The 17,459-nt window shown below is 39.5% G+C and overlaps 1 protein-coding gene across 1 annotated transcript; it reads right to left on the minus strand.

Moving 5' to 3' along the window:
- Nucleotides 1-6,319: 6,319 nt before the first annotated feature.
- Nucleotides 6,320-17,315, minus strand: LOC149283372 (adenylosuccinate synthetase isozyme 2). Its single transcript, XM_089497595.1, has 7 exons — nt 17,265-17,315; nt 14,613-14,739; nt 11,998-12,152; nt 11,237-11,361; nt 10,596-10,693; nt 7,805-7,954; nt 6,320-6,372 (listed from the first exon to the last, which is right to left on the minus strand). The coding sequence occupies exons 1-7, from the start codon at nt 17,313-17,315 to the stop codon at nt 6,320-6,322; spliced, it is 759 nt and encodes a 252-aa protein (XP_089353721.1).
- Between the last annotated feature and the right edge of the window lie 144 nt (nt 17,316-17,459).

The following is a 17,459-nucleotide window of genomic DNA, read 5'->3' on the forward strand; positions in this document are numbered from 1 at the left end:
CAATGTGATTTATGGACTTTGTTGTCTCATTCTGTCTCTCATAGTTGAAGTGTACCTATGGTGAAAATTACGGGCCTCTCTCATCTTTGTAAGTGGGAGAACTTGCACAATTGGTGGCTGACTAAATACTTTTTTGCCCCACTGTATTGGAAGCCAAAGGATGATATGAGTCCTCTAAGAGAAGAGGTGTGAATGGAGGAGAGTAGAGCCCTATGAGCTGAGGGTGCAGAGTCAGGACAAGGACAGCAGAAGGACTGCGCAGAAATTTTAGATTTGATTGTTTCAATTTTATTTGAAGTATGTGGCAGAGGCAGTAGAGTTAGTGGAAAGGGTAGTGTGACGGAAGCCTCCATCACTGGGGCCACTGGAGAAGCCTGACTGCCAGCCTCCTCCCTATTGACTATGGGCCCTGGGTTTGTAAAGACTTCTGTGGCTACCCCCAGCAGTATCATCTCATCACTGGCTGAGGGGATTATCTCCAGCAGACAGCCAGGATCTGCAACCAGGGAGTGACCACCATTCTTTGATGTTTAATGTTGTATAAATCAGTCTCCCCCTATTGTATTGTTAATCCCGTTACTGCCCCTGTTGTCTCTGAGAGGCAGATTAAGGGGGCGGTTTGTGTCCCAATATCTTGTTTTATGTTAATGTGTGTTTTGCTGGATATATCCAGCTCTGTGTGTCTAAAATAAATCAGTCTTCATTTGGTTTTACCCTACACTGAGTCTCGGCTAGTGACTGGGGAACCGGGGAAAGTGTTGTCCTAGTCTAAGGGAGCACAAGACAGCGGAGGTAGTCGGTCGGACTAGCCAGCTCCGTGACAGGTAGTTATAGGGTGAAGAAGGGAATTGAAAGAATTGAAGATGCATTAAGGGTTATGAGATGGAAGAGATAACTGATGTGAAGTAGTTTCCTTAGCAAGGGGGAGAGCAGAGTAGTAGGAAAGTAGCATACATTTATAATGCAGGAAATCAGACACAAAATGAGACTTCTGCCACCTATGTTCAGCAGTGCTGGAACAATGTCAAAGGTGTTGGGTTAGTGTCGCTTGCCAGGGTTGGAAACACGACAGGGCTAGGGGGACGGTAAAACAGCCATGCATAAAAAGACAGGATAAAAATAGCTGGATTGCATGAACCTCAAATGAGCAGACAGAGGGAGTAGGTTGAAAGGTGCAAGTTGTGGAGAGTAGGAATCCTATACAACCAACTTGGGAGTGTGAGTGAGGTAAGAATGCTAAATGCTTTTTTGAGGTTGTATAGTCAGTAGGGTATTTAGTAGACTTGTGCATTTGTATTTGGGCGTTTTCATTGTTTAGCCCAAATACCGAACATATGAACATGGCAGCAGCAAAACGTATATGAAGACGAGGACACACAACACGAAGAATCTTCTTGTTCGTCTTCGTCTACGAATCTCCCTGGTCCCTTTCCCATCTAGCCTACCTTATCTACGCAGCATCGCAGGGGTTAATGGGAGCGGAAATCCATAGGTTGGTTGATGCCAGAGGAGGCCCCTGCAGGCGACTAATAGGCTCACTCGCACAGCCCTTTAACTACTGACGGCGTAACTTGGCCTGGGGAGACCATGCTCCAAGAGTAATGGTCTTTTGTATGGACCTTTAACTCTTGGAGCCAAGTTGCGGCACCAGGATTTTAAAAGTCTGTTCGAGCGATTCTATTGGTCGCCGGCAGGGGGCTCGTCTGCCATCAACCAATGGTCTCCCCAGGCCAAGTTCCGTGTCAGGAGTTAAAGGGCAATGCGACTGACTCCATTAGTCGCCTGCAGGGGCCCTGTCAGTGACCAATAGAGTTGTTCTTATGGCCCTTTAACTCCTGACGGTAAACCTACGGATTTCCACTGCCGTTAATCCCTGCGATGCTGCGTAGATGACGGGAAATCAGTAGGTTCACCGTCAGGAGTTAAAGACCTTTAATTCTTGTAGAGGGGAGACAGGCCAAGTTGCGCCATCAGGAGTTAAAGGGCTGTGCGAGCAACTCTATTGGTCGTCTGCAGGGGCCTCCCCTGGCATCAACCAATTGTATGGTACAACACCATACAAAACCATACCAAACTCATACACACATGCACTGGCTTACACTATAATATATATATACAGTATCTCACAAAAGTTAGTACGCCCCTCACATTTTTGAAAAAAAAAAATATCTTTTCATGTAACAACACTGAAGAAATGTCACTCTGCTACAATGTACAGCCATTAATGTCTAAACCTTGGCAACAAAAGTGAATACACCCCTAAGTGGAAATGTCCAGATTGGGCCCAAAGTGTCAATATTTTGTGTGGCCACCATTATTTTCCAGCACTACCTTAACCCTCTAGGGCTTGGCGTTCACCAGAGCTTCACAGATGGAGTCCTCTGCCACTCTTCCATGACGACATCATGGAGCTGGTGGATGTTAGACACCTTGCGCTCCCCCACCTTCCATTTGAGGATGTCCCAGAGATGCTCAATTGGGTTTAGGTCTGGAGACATGCTTGGCCAGTCCATCACCTTTACCCTCAGCTTCTTTAGCAAGGCAGTGGTCGTCTTGGAGGTGTGTTTGGTGTCGTTATCATGTTGGAATACTGCCCTGTGGCCCAGTCTCCGAAGGGAGGGGATCATGCTCTGCTTCAGCATGTCACAGTACACGTTGGCATTCACGGTTCCCTCAATGAACTGTAGCTCCCCAGTGCCGGCAGCACTCATGGAGGCCCAAACTATGACACTCCCACCACCATGCTTGACTGTAGGCAAGACACACTTGTCTTTGTACTCCTCACCTCGCTGCTGCCACACAAGCTTGACACCATCTGAATCAAATAAGTTTATCTTGGTCTCATTGGACCATAGGACATGATTCCAGTAATCCATGTCCTTAGTCTGCTTGTCTCCAGCAAACTGTTTGCGGGCTTTCTTGTGCATCATCTTTAAAAGAGGCTTCCTTCTGGGACGACAGCTAGGCAGACCAATTTGATGCAGTGTGCGGCGTATGGTCTGAGCACTGACAGGCTGATGCCCATCCCTTCAACCTCTGCAGCAATGCTGGCAGCATTCATACATCTATTGACCAAAGACAACCTCTGGATATGACGCTGAGCACGTGCACTCAACTTCTTTGGTCGACCATGGCAAGGCCTGTTCTGAGTGGAACCTGTCCTGTGAAACCGCTGTATGGTCTTGCCCACCATGCTGCAGCTCAGTTTCAGGGTCTTGGCAATCTTTATGTAGAGCAACAATTCTTTTTTTCAGATCCTCAGAGAGTTATTTGCCATCAGGTGCCATGTTGAACTTCCAGTGCCCAGTATGAGAAAGTTTGAGAGCGAAAGCAACAAATTTATTACACCTGCTCCCCATTCACACCTGAATGTAACATGTAACACTAACTGCTCCCCATTCACACCTGAATGTAACATGTAACAATAACAAGTCACATGACACCGGGGAGGGAAAATGGCTAATTGGGCCCAATTTGGAAATTTCCACTTAGGGGTGTACTCACTTTTGTTGCCAAGGTTTAGACATTAATGGCTGTGTGTTGAGTTATTTTGAGGGGACAGCAAATTTACACTGTTATACAGGCTGTACATTCATTACTTTACATTGTAGCAGTGTGTCATTTCTTGTGTCACATGAAAAGATATAATAAAATATTTTCAAAAATGTGAGGGGTGTATATACTTTTGTGAGATACTGTGTATATATATATATATATATATATACACACAAATAAAAATACACAATAACATTATGCACTACAATACAGTAGACATCTGGCACTATACATTACACACACTGACACTACATTACATACGCACATATACGCACATACACACTGACTCTGACACTACAGTATACACTACTCCTCCTCTCACCTTGTGGAGACCTGGCACGCCGCTGCCTATCTAATGCCAGTATCCTATGCTTTCTTGCAGGGAGCGGTGAAGCAGTTGCATTACGTGACCCTGCTGAGTGCCTCACAGCACTTGCTTCACCACACACCCGCTGGAAAGCATAGGATGCATTTTTTCACAATGGCAGCCCCTGCCAGTTTTTACCCCTTGCCTTGCAAAACCCAGGAAATGGTTTCTCCCTCCCCTGCTGCTGCTTCAGTGGGCCTCTTCGAAGACCCATGCCTTTTACTGTGCTGTGCAATATGATCTTTCTATATAAATGAATACAAAATAATAATTCTCAACTAAATGCACAAAAACAGAGAAAAACAGGCTAAGTATTTCAAATTTAACTCCAGGTCCCATCAAGTAAATAAGATCATTCACCTGTAAACTAAACACGTTGTGGTGCTTAGTTAAACACCACCTTTTTAGTGGCAGAGAAAAGTGAAGCAAATTCATTTTCTTTACTGACCTATTTATTAAAAAAATAAATAAATAAAGACTTTACTACCATTTCAAGGTCTAAGATTTGCAACTATGTTGAAAAGACAGGTTTGAACACTAAGGGTGGGTAATTAAGGCAACAGTATTCGATGATGTAAAGAGTGATGCAGTGTAAATTATTTTAAACAATGTAGGCATCATCCAGCTTAGAAACACAAATTAAGAAATGGGACAAAAAATGTAGAATTAAAGTAAAAAAGGATATTAGGGTGGTGCGGAACGTGTGAATGCTAATCGTGAAAAGTATGTGAATAGCTTGTCAAATATGTTTATTGAATACAATCATAAATATTAATATTTTAATGTTTGTGGTTACTATAGAGCAGCGCAAACACAAAGGATAAAATTTACCAGTGTATTTCTAGCGTAAGACACAATTCATTACATAGCGTTATGGCTCCATCTGGTGGTTAACAAAACCTACTTTTCATTTCTCACTATGTAGGTGGAAGGTAGCTGGTTCTCCAATGCTTCTCTCTAATCTAAACTCGCTGGTGTCTTCTTCCTTGTTTTCTCCCTAGAAGCTTGTTGGGGTCAGTTAGTGTTATGTGTATATACATAAATATTTATATATAATATATTATACACCTATTAATTATTGAATTCAGGTGTTTCATCAGACCCATTGCCACATGTGTATAAAATGAACACCTAGCCATCCAGTCTGCATTTACAAACTTGTGGAGAAGAGGGAGAAGGAAGGGAGAGAAGGAGGAAAAAAAAAAAAAAAAAAAAAATCTCAAGCCTTGTACTGTAACAGGATGCTCCTTTTTTTTCAATAAGTAATTTAGTGAAATTTCATAGCTGCTACATATTCCACGGTCAACTGTAAGCGGTAGTATTGGAAAGTGGAAAAGCAGCAACTCAGCTACGAAGCAGAAGACCACGTGAAGTGGGACACTGAGTGCCGAGGCGCATGGTGTGGAAAAGTCACTAATGCCCTGCAGACTCCATCATTTTCCTGGCGGATCAGCTGCATGCAAGCCTCACATTACCAAGTATAATACCAAGCGGTGTAAAGCACTGGACTTTGGAGCAGTGGAAACGTATTCTATGGAGTGATGAATCACGCTTCTTTGTTTGGGAGTCTAATGTGCCAGTCTGGAGTGGTGAATGCCAAGAGAACGTTACCTGCCTGACTGCATACTGCCAACTGTAAAGTTTGGTGGAGGAGGGATAATGGTATGGAGCCGATTTTTTGTGTTTGGGCCCCTTACTTACCACAACACGCAAGAGATACAGTATACATTTCTTTTGTACAAAGATGCTATTGGACTAAAACGAAGACAGGCATGATTTTTCCTAATGATATTAGATGTTAATGGCATAAAGCAGATGTGAAAAAAAGACATCCAGCCACATAGTGAAGTTTATTATTATTATTTTTTTTACAATATAAGTCATAAAAAGATCTTTAATCAAACTGCCAACCAGATGAAACGGCATGTTGCACGTTAAGCAGTGTAACAGAATTACTTTGTGTACAGCACAAATTCCCTTTAAAGCAAAATGATTTTCATTGCATTTAAGACCCCCCTTCCCCAGTCCCTCTCATATATATATATTTATTTTTTGTTAGAAGGCATACAAGCATATGCACACACACACACAGCAGGAATAACTTTGTAATGTTCCCAGTCACACAATCCACTATTTTAATCTACTTATCTTGAGGCAATCATACAAACTCAGACAGGACAGAGAAAAAGACAAATAGAGAGGGAGATTAAACGCGTGTATAAACACACAGTCTACAGAAAGTATCACACACAATATATCCAGTTCTTAACCAAGATACAGATCATTCTGGTTGTAAATATGCTGTGTGCTCCAATGGCTGGTCTTCAACAGGCGCAATGACTGCTTCCTGGTGCGGGGGTCACAGAGGCGTTCCATTATGCGGCTGCATTAACCTACTTAGAAACGTTGAATCATCGACTCCCTGGATTTACCTACTCCAATCCATTTGACTGAGAAGAGAAAAAGTAATGTTTATTAAAAAGGAACTATAAAGTGTTGGGGGGGGGGGTTTACATGGAAAACAAAATTATACACAGCTAGAGCCAGTAAATAGACCCAAAATATATTTACTTGTCCAGATTTACCTATGATTTAATCTAGTTTGGCAGTTACTCTGTTCAGAATCCCAAAATTAGACTAAAAAAATTCAATTTTATTTTAAAAGAAAGACATACCAGAGTATGTACTAAAACTGTATATGGTCTTTTTGCCACCAGTATATGCCGGATGTATTTTAAATTGCCATTTTTCAACATCGGCAGGTTATTGATTCTATTTCTTTCACAAACCATATTTGGTTGCAGAAGCCTATTTTAGGAACTTATAAGGATTGAAGTGTTGTGGTATTGGGTATTTTTTTTTTTAAAAGAAAATTAGATGAAATAAAAGTGCACATAGGGGCCATGGTACATTAAACTAAGCAGGACATCTGTATTACCTGTGTCCTCAATGGCAGTTCGTTAGCTTATACTTGAAAAGCAAATCATTGAGGGGACATGTGGGAGACAGGAATCCTAAAGGCATGTATGCCAATATGTATTTATTTTAGAAAAATTACAGCTGTGAGATACAGCTTGAAGCAACTGGCAATGCAGAGCCCACACAGAACAGTGAGACTGTTTCCCCACAATGCCAATACTTGTAGCACACCCTGCAGCTTTTTTTGTGTGCATTTTATATATTTTTTTTGGTGTTGGGGGACTTACATTTTCTTTTGAGTCGCTGACATTCTATTAGGGTTTCTTGGAGAAATCACAGGACCAGAGGCCCACTGCTCTACCATCCCTAAAATGAATTGAAGGTGATCTGTGCACTTTATTTCAGGGTTACATGCATGATATATTTTCCCTTTCCTTAAATTAAGAATGAATTGTGGTTAGTATATAAATAAATGTAGTGTATATCTGAGGTTAGTTTTGGGGTAGTATGGCTCCTATGTCAAAAATTGAATGTAATGTCTGCGACACCAGAATCTCACACCAAAATCGTGTACCCCTCTTAGGCAGTGTACAACCACTCCATAATCCCAATAAATTAAGAAAACTGCAGTTTTTTCTTCTAATGCTAAACAAAATCTCCACTAATAACCCATAGGGTACAATACAAATATACTATTCCACGTAGCAGAAAAAAACAAATCTGTATATTTATGCTTTCTGAAGAGTAACTGGACACCCTGGGGTAGCACAGGGTGGGGAAAACCAAGTTAAAAAAGAACCAACACATTCAACAACAAAACATCTCAGAGCTGGGCAAAAAATGCTTTTCTGGTTGCTGTGGAAATTACCCATGGCTCAACTTTAATTTTGCTTCCAATTCTCTAGAGAGAAAGAATGGCAGGTTTAAACAATATGATAGATGAGCGAAGAACTAACTACTTACTAGGAACACCAAGCGTTTCTTCAATAAACTGGACGTATTTCTTAGCGTTTTCTGGCAACTCTTCAAATGTTCTGGCATTAGATGTGTCTTTATTCCATCCAGGGAGTGTTTCATACTCAACTTCAGCTTTGTTCAAAACTTCTTGATTTGCTGTGAAATTTTACATACAGAAAAGATTAGTTTAGAGCATAATCCTATAATAGCTTTCAAATGATACCGTATTGTCCCAATTATAGACTGCACTTAATGTTTACTCAAGGGGTGTGTCAGATATTTTATCATAGAAAACATGTATTCTATATATTCTGTATTTTACATGAGCACAAAATAGAGTCAGAGCCATTTTATTTTACTTAATCATATAATGATTATTTCTTTCTGTCTTTGTTCCCTCTATAATTGAGAACAAAGAAGTATTCATGTATATAGATGTTTCAGTATATATGATCCAATTAACGTTATCTTCCATGAGAAAGTTAAGGAGTAGACACTACATATCCTTAGGAATGTAAATTGGAATGGGGGATACGTCATAAGACCACCAAAACCTAATTTACTACCTAGGAGGCAACGTCTGGAGATATGGGTGACTACAAAGACCTGATTTACTATCTAGGAGGTAACATCTAAAGATAAGGGTGACCATGGATAAATTCCAAACACATATGTAATGGTCTTAAGTTATTTCTTAGACCAGAGCGTCTCTCGGAGGTAAATTAAGAAATTACAACGGTGTAAATATGAGTAGAAGTCCTAATTATAATGGGTAAAACCCACCGTTATGATTGGAGATAATGATAATAAGCCCTGTCTTTAAAAGCTTATGTCTTTAATAATTGAGGAACTCACCCTGGAACTCACCTGAGAAACGCACCCTGAAACAGACAGACCCTGACGGACTCATTTAAATTTACCCCAGAGAATTTGAATCTTAAGATCCTGACACCATAATTTTACTCTTAGAGTTACTTTGAGTTCTAACCTATATAACTTTTAGAAAGTTATATTTCTTTCCACTTAATTTCTTGCCGCTGAACCTGGATTAATTTCTGCAAGGACCGGTTGGACCACAGCAACAAGTGGTGGTAAATATAATTGTTTTATTATTCTGAATAGAGATGAATTTTGTCTTCTTCGTATAGAATTCCCTGTTTCCGGGAAATAGTATATTGCATTATTGTATATGGCGGCTTGTGAGACTGCAGCTTATAACCCGTGATAATGACAATAATGAAAAGGTATTTTTACCTGTAGATGAAGTTTGACATTATTTGCATCTATTAGGAACTTCACTAATACTCTTAGACATTATTAAATTATTTTTAATGTCATATTAGTAGAACTAATATATAAAGTGAGTGATATTTTATTATTGCCCTGATGATGATTATTTTGGTTGCTGAGTGGACTGGAAATTAATGGTGTGTGTTAGACTCAAAGTAGTAATTCATATTGATAACTTTCGATTACTGTATTTGGAACTGATGTAATTTGACATGTTTTAAGAATTTTCTGTTTTATATCATGCACTGTATGACTCATATTTTATAAATTGTGTTTACAATAAATAATATTTTTGATTGATTATTGTGATAATATCTATCTAATTTGAATTATAATTTTCGGCGATCTGAAAGAATTTAGGATCGGAGATAAAATATAGGGTATCTCCTTAAATTAATATTGTGGATGTGGTCCTACAATGTTTGGTAGCGTCGTTATTTTGCGTGTGTGATAAAATATTGGTTTTACCTATTTTGTCTCATTAATATCCCTAACAGGTGCAGCATATACTTCAGGACTACAGGTGGTTGTAAAATGTGGCTCGATTATAGGCCGCACCCTTAAAGTTTGGTGCTATTTTAAAGAAAAAAAATACACAAATACGCGCAGACATCCACTGGCTGCCGGAGCGGAGGATCCAGGTCCCCTGCAGCGCTGCTAGGGATCCAGATCTTCACCCGCAGCAGGGCTTAATGAAAAAAAAAAAAAAAGCATTGGCCCGGTGCCCAGAACCGCATGTCCCGGGCGTCTGGCAATACAAATTGCGCATCCCTGCGCTAAACCCCGATTATAGGCTGCACTCCCACTTTAAAGACTTAAAGTGGGGGTAAAAAGTGCAGCCTATATTTGGCAAATACGGTATTTAGAGAAAGCAACTTGATCTTTGGATGTTACAGGCTGTTCCCCCGACCGACTAGCAACGTCCGCGTGCAGACAGGCTACAGACATTGGTCACTCGGCTTACTTGCACCTCCCCCAACACATTAATAAGGTTTTGGTAGCAGTATAAACTGATTTGTGTGCCCATTATATAGGAGGTGAGAGTTGGTTCTCACCCTATTGAGAGTGTGCCTTGATGTGGCCAGTAAGCTTAATTATGCTTTGGCCAATTTATATAATATAAATGAGAGGTTTTGGTTATGTTTATATATTTGTTGCCAACTTTATTAGGGTGAAGAGCACAGACAGTTTTTGTATACAGTGTACAGCCAATACATTATTTGCAGCATGCTCACATGTTTGGTAGGCATTTTACAGATTTGTATTATTAGGAGCCTGGGAATAGTTTAGCGCACCAACATTTTTCTTTCCCCTGATTGGTCACTGGTCTTCTGATCCATTCGCCTATGCTCCAGGAAGAATCCTAACAATATCCCTTCTGTCAAAATTATGTGACCCTTAATGTAGGAGTGAAGATCTATTTATAATGTATTATGTGATAAACGCTACGGCGGGTGCCTGGTACTTGGCCTAGCTCTGAAAGCAATTGGAATGTAATTTAACTTACCTGGAAAATGAGGTATAGTCTTCCCTTCGATTTTGTAGGAAACACCCACTTTGATTTCAGGGAAGACATCCAAAATGTCAAGCTTGGTAAGAGCCAGCCTACACAATAAAAAAAGAAAATTAGAAATTTTAAAATGGAACACATCCACTATAACAGTACAGTCTCAACCTGTGTATATGAAACTAAAAAGGTAAAAAGGTTTAGAAATCTTTTTTAAATACAACTTATTTTCAGCACGTATCCACAAGAATCTGTATAATTTCGCATTACCGATTAATGGATTGATATATGGCAAGGTATTGCTTTATTCAAGAATTCAGGTTTTCTGCACAAATCGCCGGTCTAAAATGACCCGCTGGAAATGGATCAAGTTTTTAGCAGATAGCACAGGCTCTATTATATAGTTATTCTAGTTATGGATAATATAGCAATAAAAACTAATTTTTACAGTGTTTATTTTTATTTCTAAACACCCGCACATATTTAGCCAGATATCAAATGTCCTGGTTAACAGAAGTATGCACTTTAAAAGGGACTATCTAGTCACTAGGATATTTAGATTGTAGACTTTTTTGGGCTATAATTTGCAAGCGTTCTAAGAATGCATATAACTTAATTACACACACACAAAAAAAACTCACGCTGTGAATCCATTTATCATATGAGCATATCGAAGCAGAACTAGGTCCAGCCACCCACATCTTCTTCTTCTTCCAGTAGTAACCCCAAACTCATGGCCACGTGTTTGTAGCAGATCTCCTATTTCCTATTAACAGAGATCAATAAGCATGCTAATAAAAAAAACTGTATACAGACTGCCCCAAGTGGTTCATGCTCCCAGAGAACAGAATTGTAATGACTACTCTGGAATATACTTAATATTTAACAATTTATTTGAAAAGTAAAAAACATTCTGTAAATATAGAACTGACCCTGTATTTATGGATAAGCCACTTTTAGTCTGGAGCAATTACAAAAATAGGTAAACCCTGTTTGCTGGAGTAGTTTTGAGTGTCTATGTTAATGCTATTTGCGTCAACCAATCAGCCACCCGGAGCTGACACATTTAGAGCATTGACCTGATGAGTTAGCATGGGCTAAGAATCAGTAAATCTGTAAAGCTCTAGAATAACCGATGTCTACAGGAGGTGACCATGTCTACCGTGTATGTTTTTGCAAATGAAATAAATAGCTTCTGTACAAATTTTAATATTGGTCGACCTATAGATTACCGATTGCCTTTAGGAGGTATGAATTAATATTTCCCTCCCCTCAATCTACATTATCTTTAAAGGCTTTTTGTTTAATCTAGATCAACAGATATGGGATATATCAACAATTAAATGTGACAGAATTTTCTCTTTTAGTGCTGTTGAAATTCACACTGCAAAGTAAAGCTTACATTATTTTGTTCGGTAGGAAAAGCACCAATCCCAACACGTGTAGTGTATGCCTTCACAACACCGTACACTTCGCCAATGCTCTGAGGTGGAATACCCAGGCCTGTACAGACTCCACCAACTGTACAATTGGAAGATGTTACAAAGGGGTACGTTCCTTAAAATGAAAGAGATTGTGGAAAAAAAACGTAAGTCTAATTGCAAGCACAGTTTACAAACCTCACAGAGATGAAAAACATTTAAGTGGTGAACTTTAGAGAGTTAATATTCTGTGTACCAATCTATAACTCTTCCAGATTAGCCATAAAATATATATTGTAAGGCTATACGTCCAATATATTTTTCCCTGCACTGATGCACTGCTGTTGGACCCAGTCAGGAGGGACATCAAAATATATTATTTTTTTTTAACCCCTTAAGCATGGGGCCATTTTTTTCAAATCTGATAATCCGGTCCCCATGTCTTATTTGGGACATCTTACCTTCATCAAAAAAAATATACTTGAAAATTAGACATCTCATCTTAGACTTTCCATGCATTCATTCTAATACCAGCATTTGTCAAACTTCGTGATAGTAACTTATTGTGTGTGTGTTGTACTTCGGGTACGAATTCAGAGATCCTGGTATACTTCCTGAGTACAGTGATACCACCCATGTATGGGGTTTTTTCAGGTTATTTGGGGGATAAAAGGCCACATTTGGGACATGCTGGGTTGTTTTAGGGGGGGAAGCAACCCCCTCATTTTGACATCAGTCTGCTTGCATGTCTCATTTGGGACTTCTTAAATTTACCCCATCAAACCATACATTCTTTTTTAAGCTAGACACCCAATGGGTATTTGAAATGCAAGTATTTTAAATTATTCCATGCCAGGATTTTTGGGAAGATACAATAAAAATTAACTTTTTTTCCCCATTGCTGGAACAATATGGTTCCCGTGGTGACATCACTGGAGAATTATTTTAAATGTTACCATATTTTTATTTATTGATCACATTTTGATTAGAAAGCGTGGGTCACTGGAAAGAGCGGGCACTAGTTACAAACAATTTTGGATTTTACATATCATGCAACAGAAGCATCAACATGACCATAAAGGGGCAGATCAATTTGAATTATAGGTATCTGCACCAACCTATAATACCATATTTGCTCGATTATAAGACAAGGTTTTCTTCAGAGCAAATGCCCCGTGTCTTATAATCAGACCTCAAATAGGTCTGACTATGAGACTAAGATCCAGATCCCAGCGATGCAGGGGACCTGGATCCTCCTGTGCTATGCCCCCCCCTCAACTTACCGGTGCTTCTGAGCCCCCGGTGCTTAGTCCGGGCAGCGTGTAGAGCTCTACGCGATTCGCGTAGAGTTCTACACGCTGCCCGGACTAAGCACCGGGTACTCAGATGCAGGGGACCTGGATCTTCCTGTGTTACGCCCCCCCCAACTTACCAGTGCTTCTGAGTCCCCGGTGCTTAGTCCGGGCAGCGTGTAGAGCGGAAGTTGTCTACGCGAATCACGTAGAGCTCTACACGCTGCCCGTACTAAGCAGCACCGGTAAGTTTGGAGGAGGGAAGGAGTGTTAAATGGGGGGCATAAGACATTTCTGGAGGCAGAGTGCTCTGTGAAATGCCTTTTAACCCCCTTAATGCCACTCTGCCTCCAGAATTGCCTTTTAACCCTCTATACGCCACTCTGCCTCCCTATATGCCACTCTGCCCCATAATATGCCTTTTAACCCCCTAAATGCCAGAGTGGCATATAGGGGTATAAGGCATTTCTGGTGGCAGAGTCGCACATAGGGGTCAAAAGGCAGATCATGGGGCACAGTGGCATATATGGGGTATAAGGCATTTCTGGGGCAGAGTGGCAAGCCTGGGGGCAGATGTGCATAACTGGGAGGGGGGCAGGTTGTAAAAAAAGGAAATAAAAACAATATTTTTCTCAATCTCAGCTTTTATTAACAAACAATTGTTCACATAGTTTACATGGATTATCATTTACTGGTAAAACGTTTTTCCTATAGGGTCGTCTTATATTCAGGCTTTTTTTCATAAATTAATATTCAGATTTTGGGGGGTCGTCTTATAATCAGGGTCGTCTTATAATCGAGCAAATACGGTATATACTATTATACAGTATTGTTTCTATTTTTTTTTTTAACAAATGCTTGCATTTTTAAGACATACTGAAAGCAAACCACTTCTGGTTAGAAGTGTGGCTAAGAGGCTTTATTAAGACTATTTGTGACTTTGTTACCTATCAGTAGTTATTTTTATTGCCACGCTAAACACATTTTATGCACGTTTATAAAGCACACTGTTGTGACTATTACTGTTTTTAAAAGGGATACTTGGGAAGCAAGCATCACCACAACCACTCTAAAATCTCTACTAAAAACACACCAAATAAGCGCAACACACCTACCTGTAAGCATGTGTAAGAAACCTCATTGTTTCTAGCATATTTGGGCAAAATGATTCATAAAAATATATATTTTCTTAACACATAGTGCCTGATTTGGATTTAATTTTTTTCATTTGTGGTGAAACAAAATGTTGCAAAAAAAGAAAAAGAAAAAAAAAAATAAAAAAAAAAATAAAAAAAAAAACTTACCAAAGTCTATATCCAGTAATGCTGCATTTGCCCCTTCTACTAATATTCTTCTTGGAGGGCCATGAAGAGCTTCATATATAAAATAAACACCATCCTTTACCATGGGTTTTACTCTGTCTGCATAGCTCTGTGTAAAACAAAAACAAATCAGTCCTGTGCTAGCCCTTTAACCCCTTCGTGACAAAGGCTGATTTTACTTTTTGTACCCTTCGTGACAATGGCCGTTTTAACATTTCTGCGCTGCTCGTGTTTAGCTGTAATTTTCTTCTTTCCCGTTTACTGAACCCACACACATTATATATTGTTTTTTTCAGGACAAGAAGGGCTTTCTTTAGATGACATTGTTTTGATTGTATCATATTATTTACTATTAAAAAAAGTATAAAATATGGTGAAAAATTTAGAAAAAAGACTGTTTCTAACTTTTAGTTGAAAAAAATCTTTTACTCATCTATAAAAGGTAATGAAAAAACCTGCTAAATAGATTCTACTATTTGTCTTGAGTTTAGAAATACCCAATGTTTTTATGTTTTTTTGCTTTTTTCTACACATTATGGGGCAATAAGTACAGGTAGCGTCTTGCTATTTCAAAGCCATTTTTTCCAAATCTGGTAATTCTTCCCCCCCCATGTGCCATTTCGGGTATATTTGAAGCCGGCCAATGCAATTTACCCCATCAAGTCATATATTTTTGAAAACTAGACAGCCCAGGGTATTCCAAATGCTAGTATTTTAACCCTTTCCAAGCACTAATTCTACCATCAGCCTTTGTCAAACTTTATGGTAGTAATTTTTTTTGCATTTGTTTTTTCACACACATTTTACTTCAGGTATGAATAAACAGGTTCTGGTATATGTCAGTATCATAAAACACCCCAATATGTGTTTAGCAACATCTCCTGAGTACAGCGATACCTCACATGAATGATTTTGCCTGGCTGTTTGGGGGCAAAAAGGGCCACATTTGGGACATGCGCATTTTTCAATGTTGAACTTTGGCATATGGGGATCCACTGCCCATGCCCTATTTGGTACATCTTTGAGCGAGGCCATTTCAGTATGCCCAACAAAACCATATATTTTTGAAAACTAGACACCCCAGGGTATTTTAAATGCTGGTATTTTAACTCTTTGCATGCACACATTTTACCACCAGAATTTTTTCAATGTTTGCAGTAGTATTCTTTTATGTGTATTTTTCCCCCACACACCTATGTAATGTATGAATTTACAGCTCCTGGTATATGCCGCTGTCACACGACACCCCAATATGTGTTCAGCAACATCTCCTGAGTAGAGTGATACCCCACATGCATGGGTTTGTCATTTTTGGGGGGGAACTAAAAGGCCACATTTGGTACGTGTGCATTTTTCTAATTGGAAATTAGATGTGTGGCCATCCTTCCCCCCCGTGTTAATTGGGACAGTGTTGAACCCGGCCAATTCAATATACCCCATCAAATCATACATTTTTTTTAAAGTAGACACCCCATGGGCATTTAATATGCCAATATTTTAACTCTTTCCATGCGAGAATTGTTTTAAGCTAATGTGCCAATTTTAGGACTTGCTCACAAAAATATATTTTTTATATATTTTTTTTGCCTTTTTTTTAAAAAAAATGTAAAAAAAAAATTTTCAACTTGAAGGTTCCCCTGATAGTGACATCAGTGGGAAATTATTTTTACATTTTACTGTTTTTTTTACTATTTTTTTTCTAATTATTATTAATTTTATTTATTTTTACTAATCACACTGTGATTAGAAAGCTGGGCTCCATTGACTTGCATGGTTGAATTCAGTACCTGTATTCAACCTGCAAGTGGAGCCAGAGTTCACTAGAGGGTCTGGAGACCGTCTAGCGAACTTTTTCATCTTTATTATTTTTTTTTTTTCGGGCCGCCACCATCTTACTGATGGCGAAGATCACCGGAAGATCTCCGGAGCGGTCACAGTCCATCTAGAGGTAAGTGTTTGGTGTCGCTGGATGCCTCCTGATCAAGGCATTCCAGCGACACCATTTAAGTTTAGGAGGTGATCGTTGATCTTCTCCTAAACGCTTTTAAAACGGGCGTCCGCCGCCATACAATGTATGGCGGTTGTTGACGCCCCGGGGAGGGGCCAGAGATGGCCCCTGGTGCCGATCGTGGCGTTGCTGAATGCCTCGAGGTCGAGGCATTACAGCAACGCCGTTTGGGTGCAGAAAGCGAACGTAGATCGCTTTCTGCACCCGTTTAAAGACGTGCCGGTTCTGGCACGTCATTTGTCGTAAACGACTTGTTTTTCCGTGTCGTGCCAGAACCGGCAATTGTCATTAAGGGGTTAATAGCGCTAAAAAAAAAATTAAAAATAAAAAAGAGGGAGAACAACAAAAAAAACACCCCAGACTTTTCTACATTTATAAGCTACTCAGCAGAGCAGGGGAGCAAGTAACACCGATATATGCCGCAGCCACTCCTTTGTAAAGCTGTACGCTATACAGCCAATTATATACATAAAAAAACATATCAATATATGTCACACATAAAGCAGAAGACTACCGCAGGAATTTCATAAGATTGGACAATTTGTGCATAATTCTATATATTTCCTGCCCATAGTGGACTGCCAATTACAAACACTATTAGAGATTTAATACAATAAAATAAATACCTTAAGCTTCTCCAGTTCACCTTCAATATTAATTTCCAGGGAGGGGTACATTGACTTGTACTGGTTAGCCAACAGTGTAAACCTGTTGAAAATGAACATTAAGATCTGTAACAACGCATCTGCTACTTTTATTTCACCTGATTTGGGCAATGCAGTAGATCCTACGGATACAACCCAATTTTTATACCTCACTAG

This window comes from Sceloporus occidentalis, unplaced genomic scaffold (genome assembly GCF_023333645.1).
Source record: "Sceloporus occidentalis isolate IW3139 unplaced genomic scaffold, rSceOcc1.0.p SCAF_105, whole genome shotgun sequence".
Taxonomy (NCBI): Eukaryota; Metazoa; Chordata; class Lepidosauria; order Squamata; family Phrynosomatidae; genus Sceloporus; species Sceloporus occidentalis.

Bases quoted from the DNA above. Each gene is read 5' to 3' on its own strand.
- LOC149283372 (XM_089497595.1), bottom strand. From the start codon at position 17,315: ATGTACCCCTCCCTGGAAATTAATATTGAAGGTGAACTGGAGAAGCTT. The intron at 14,740-17,264 runs GTATTTATTTTA...TGTTTTACACAG, and splicing joins GTGAACTGGAGAAGCTTAAG to AGCTATGCAGACAGAGTAAA. The intron at 12,153-14,612 runs GTAAGTTTTTTT...TTTCATTTTAAG, and splicing joins ATTACTGGATATAGACTTTG to GAACGTACCCCTTTGTAACA.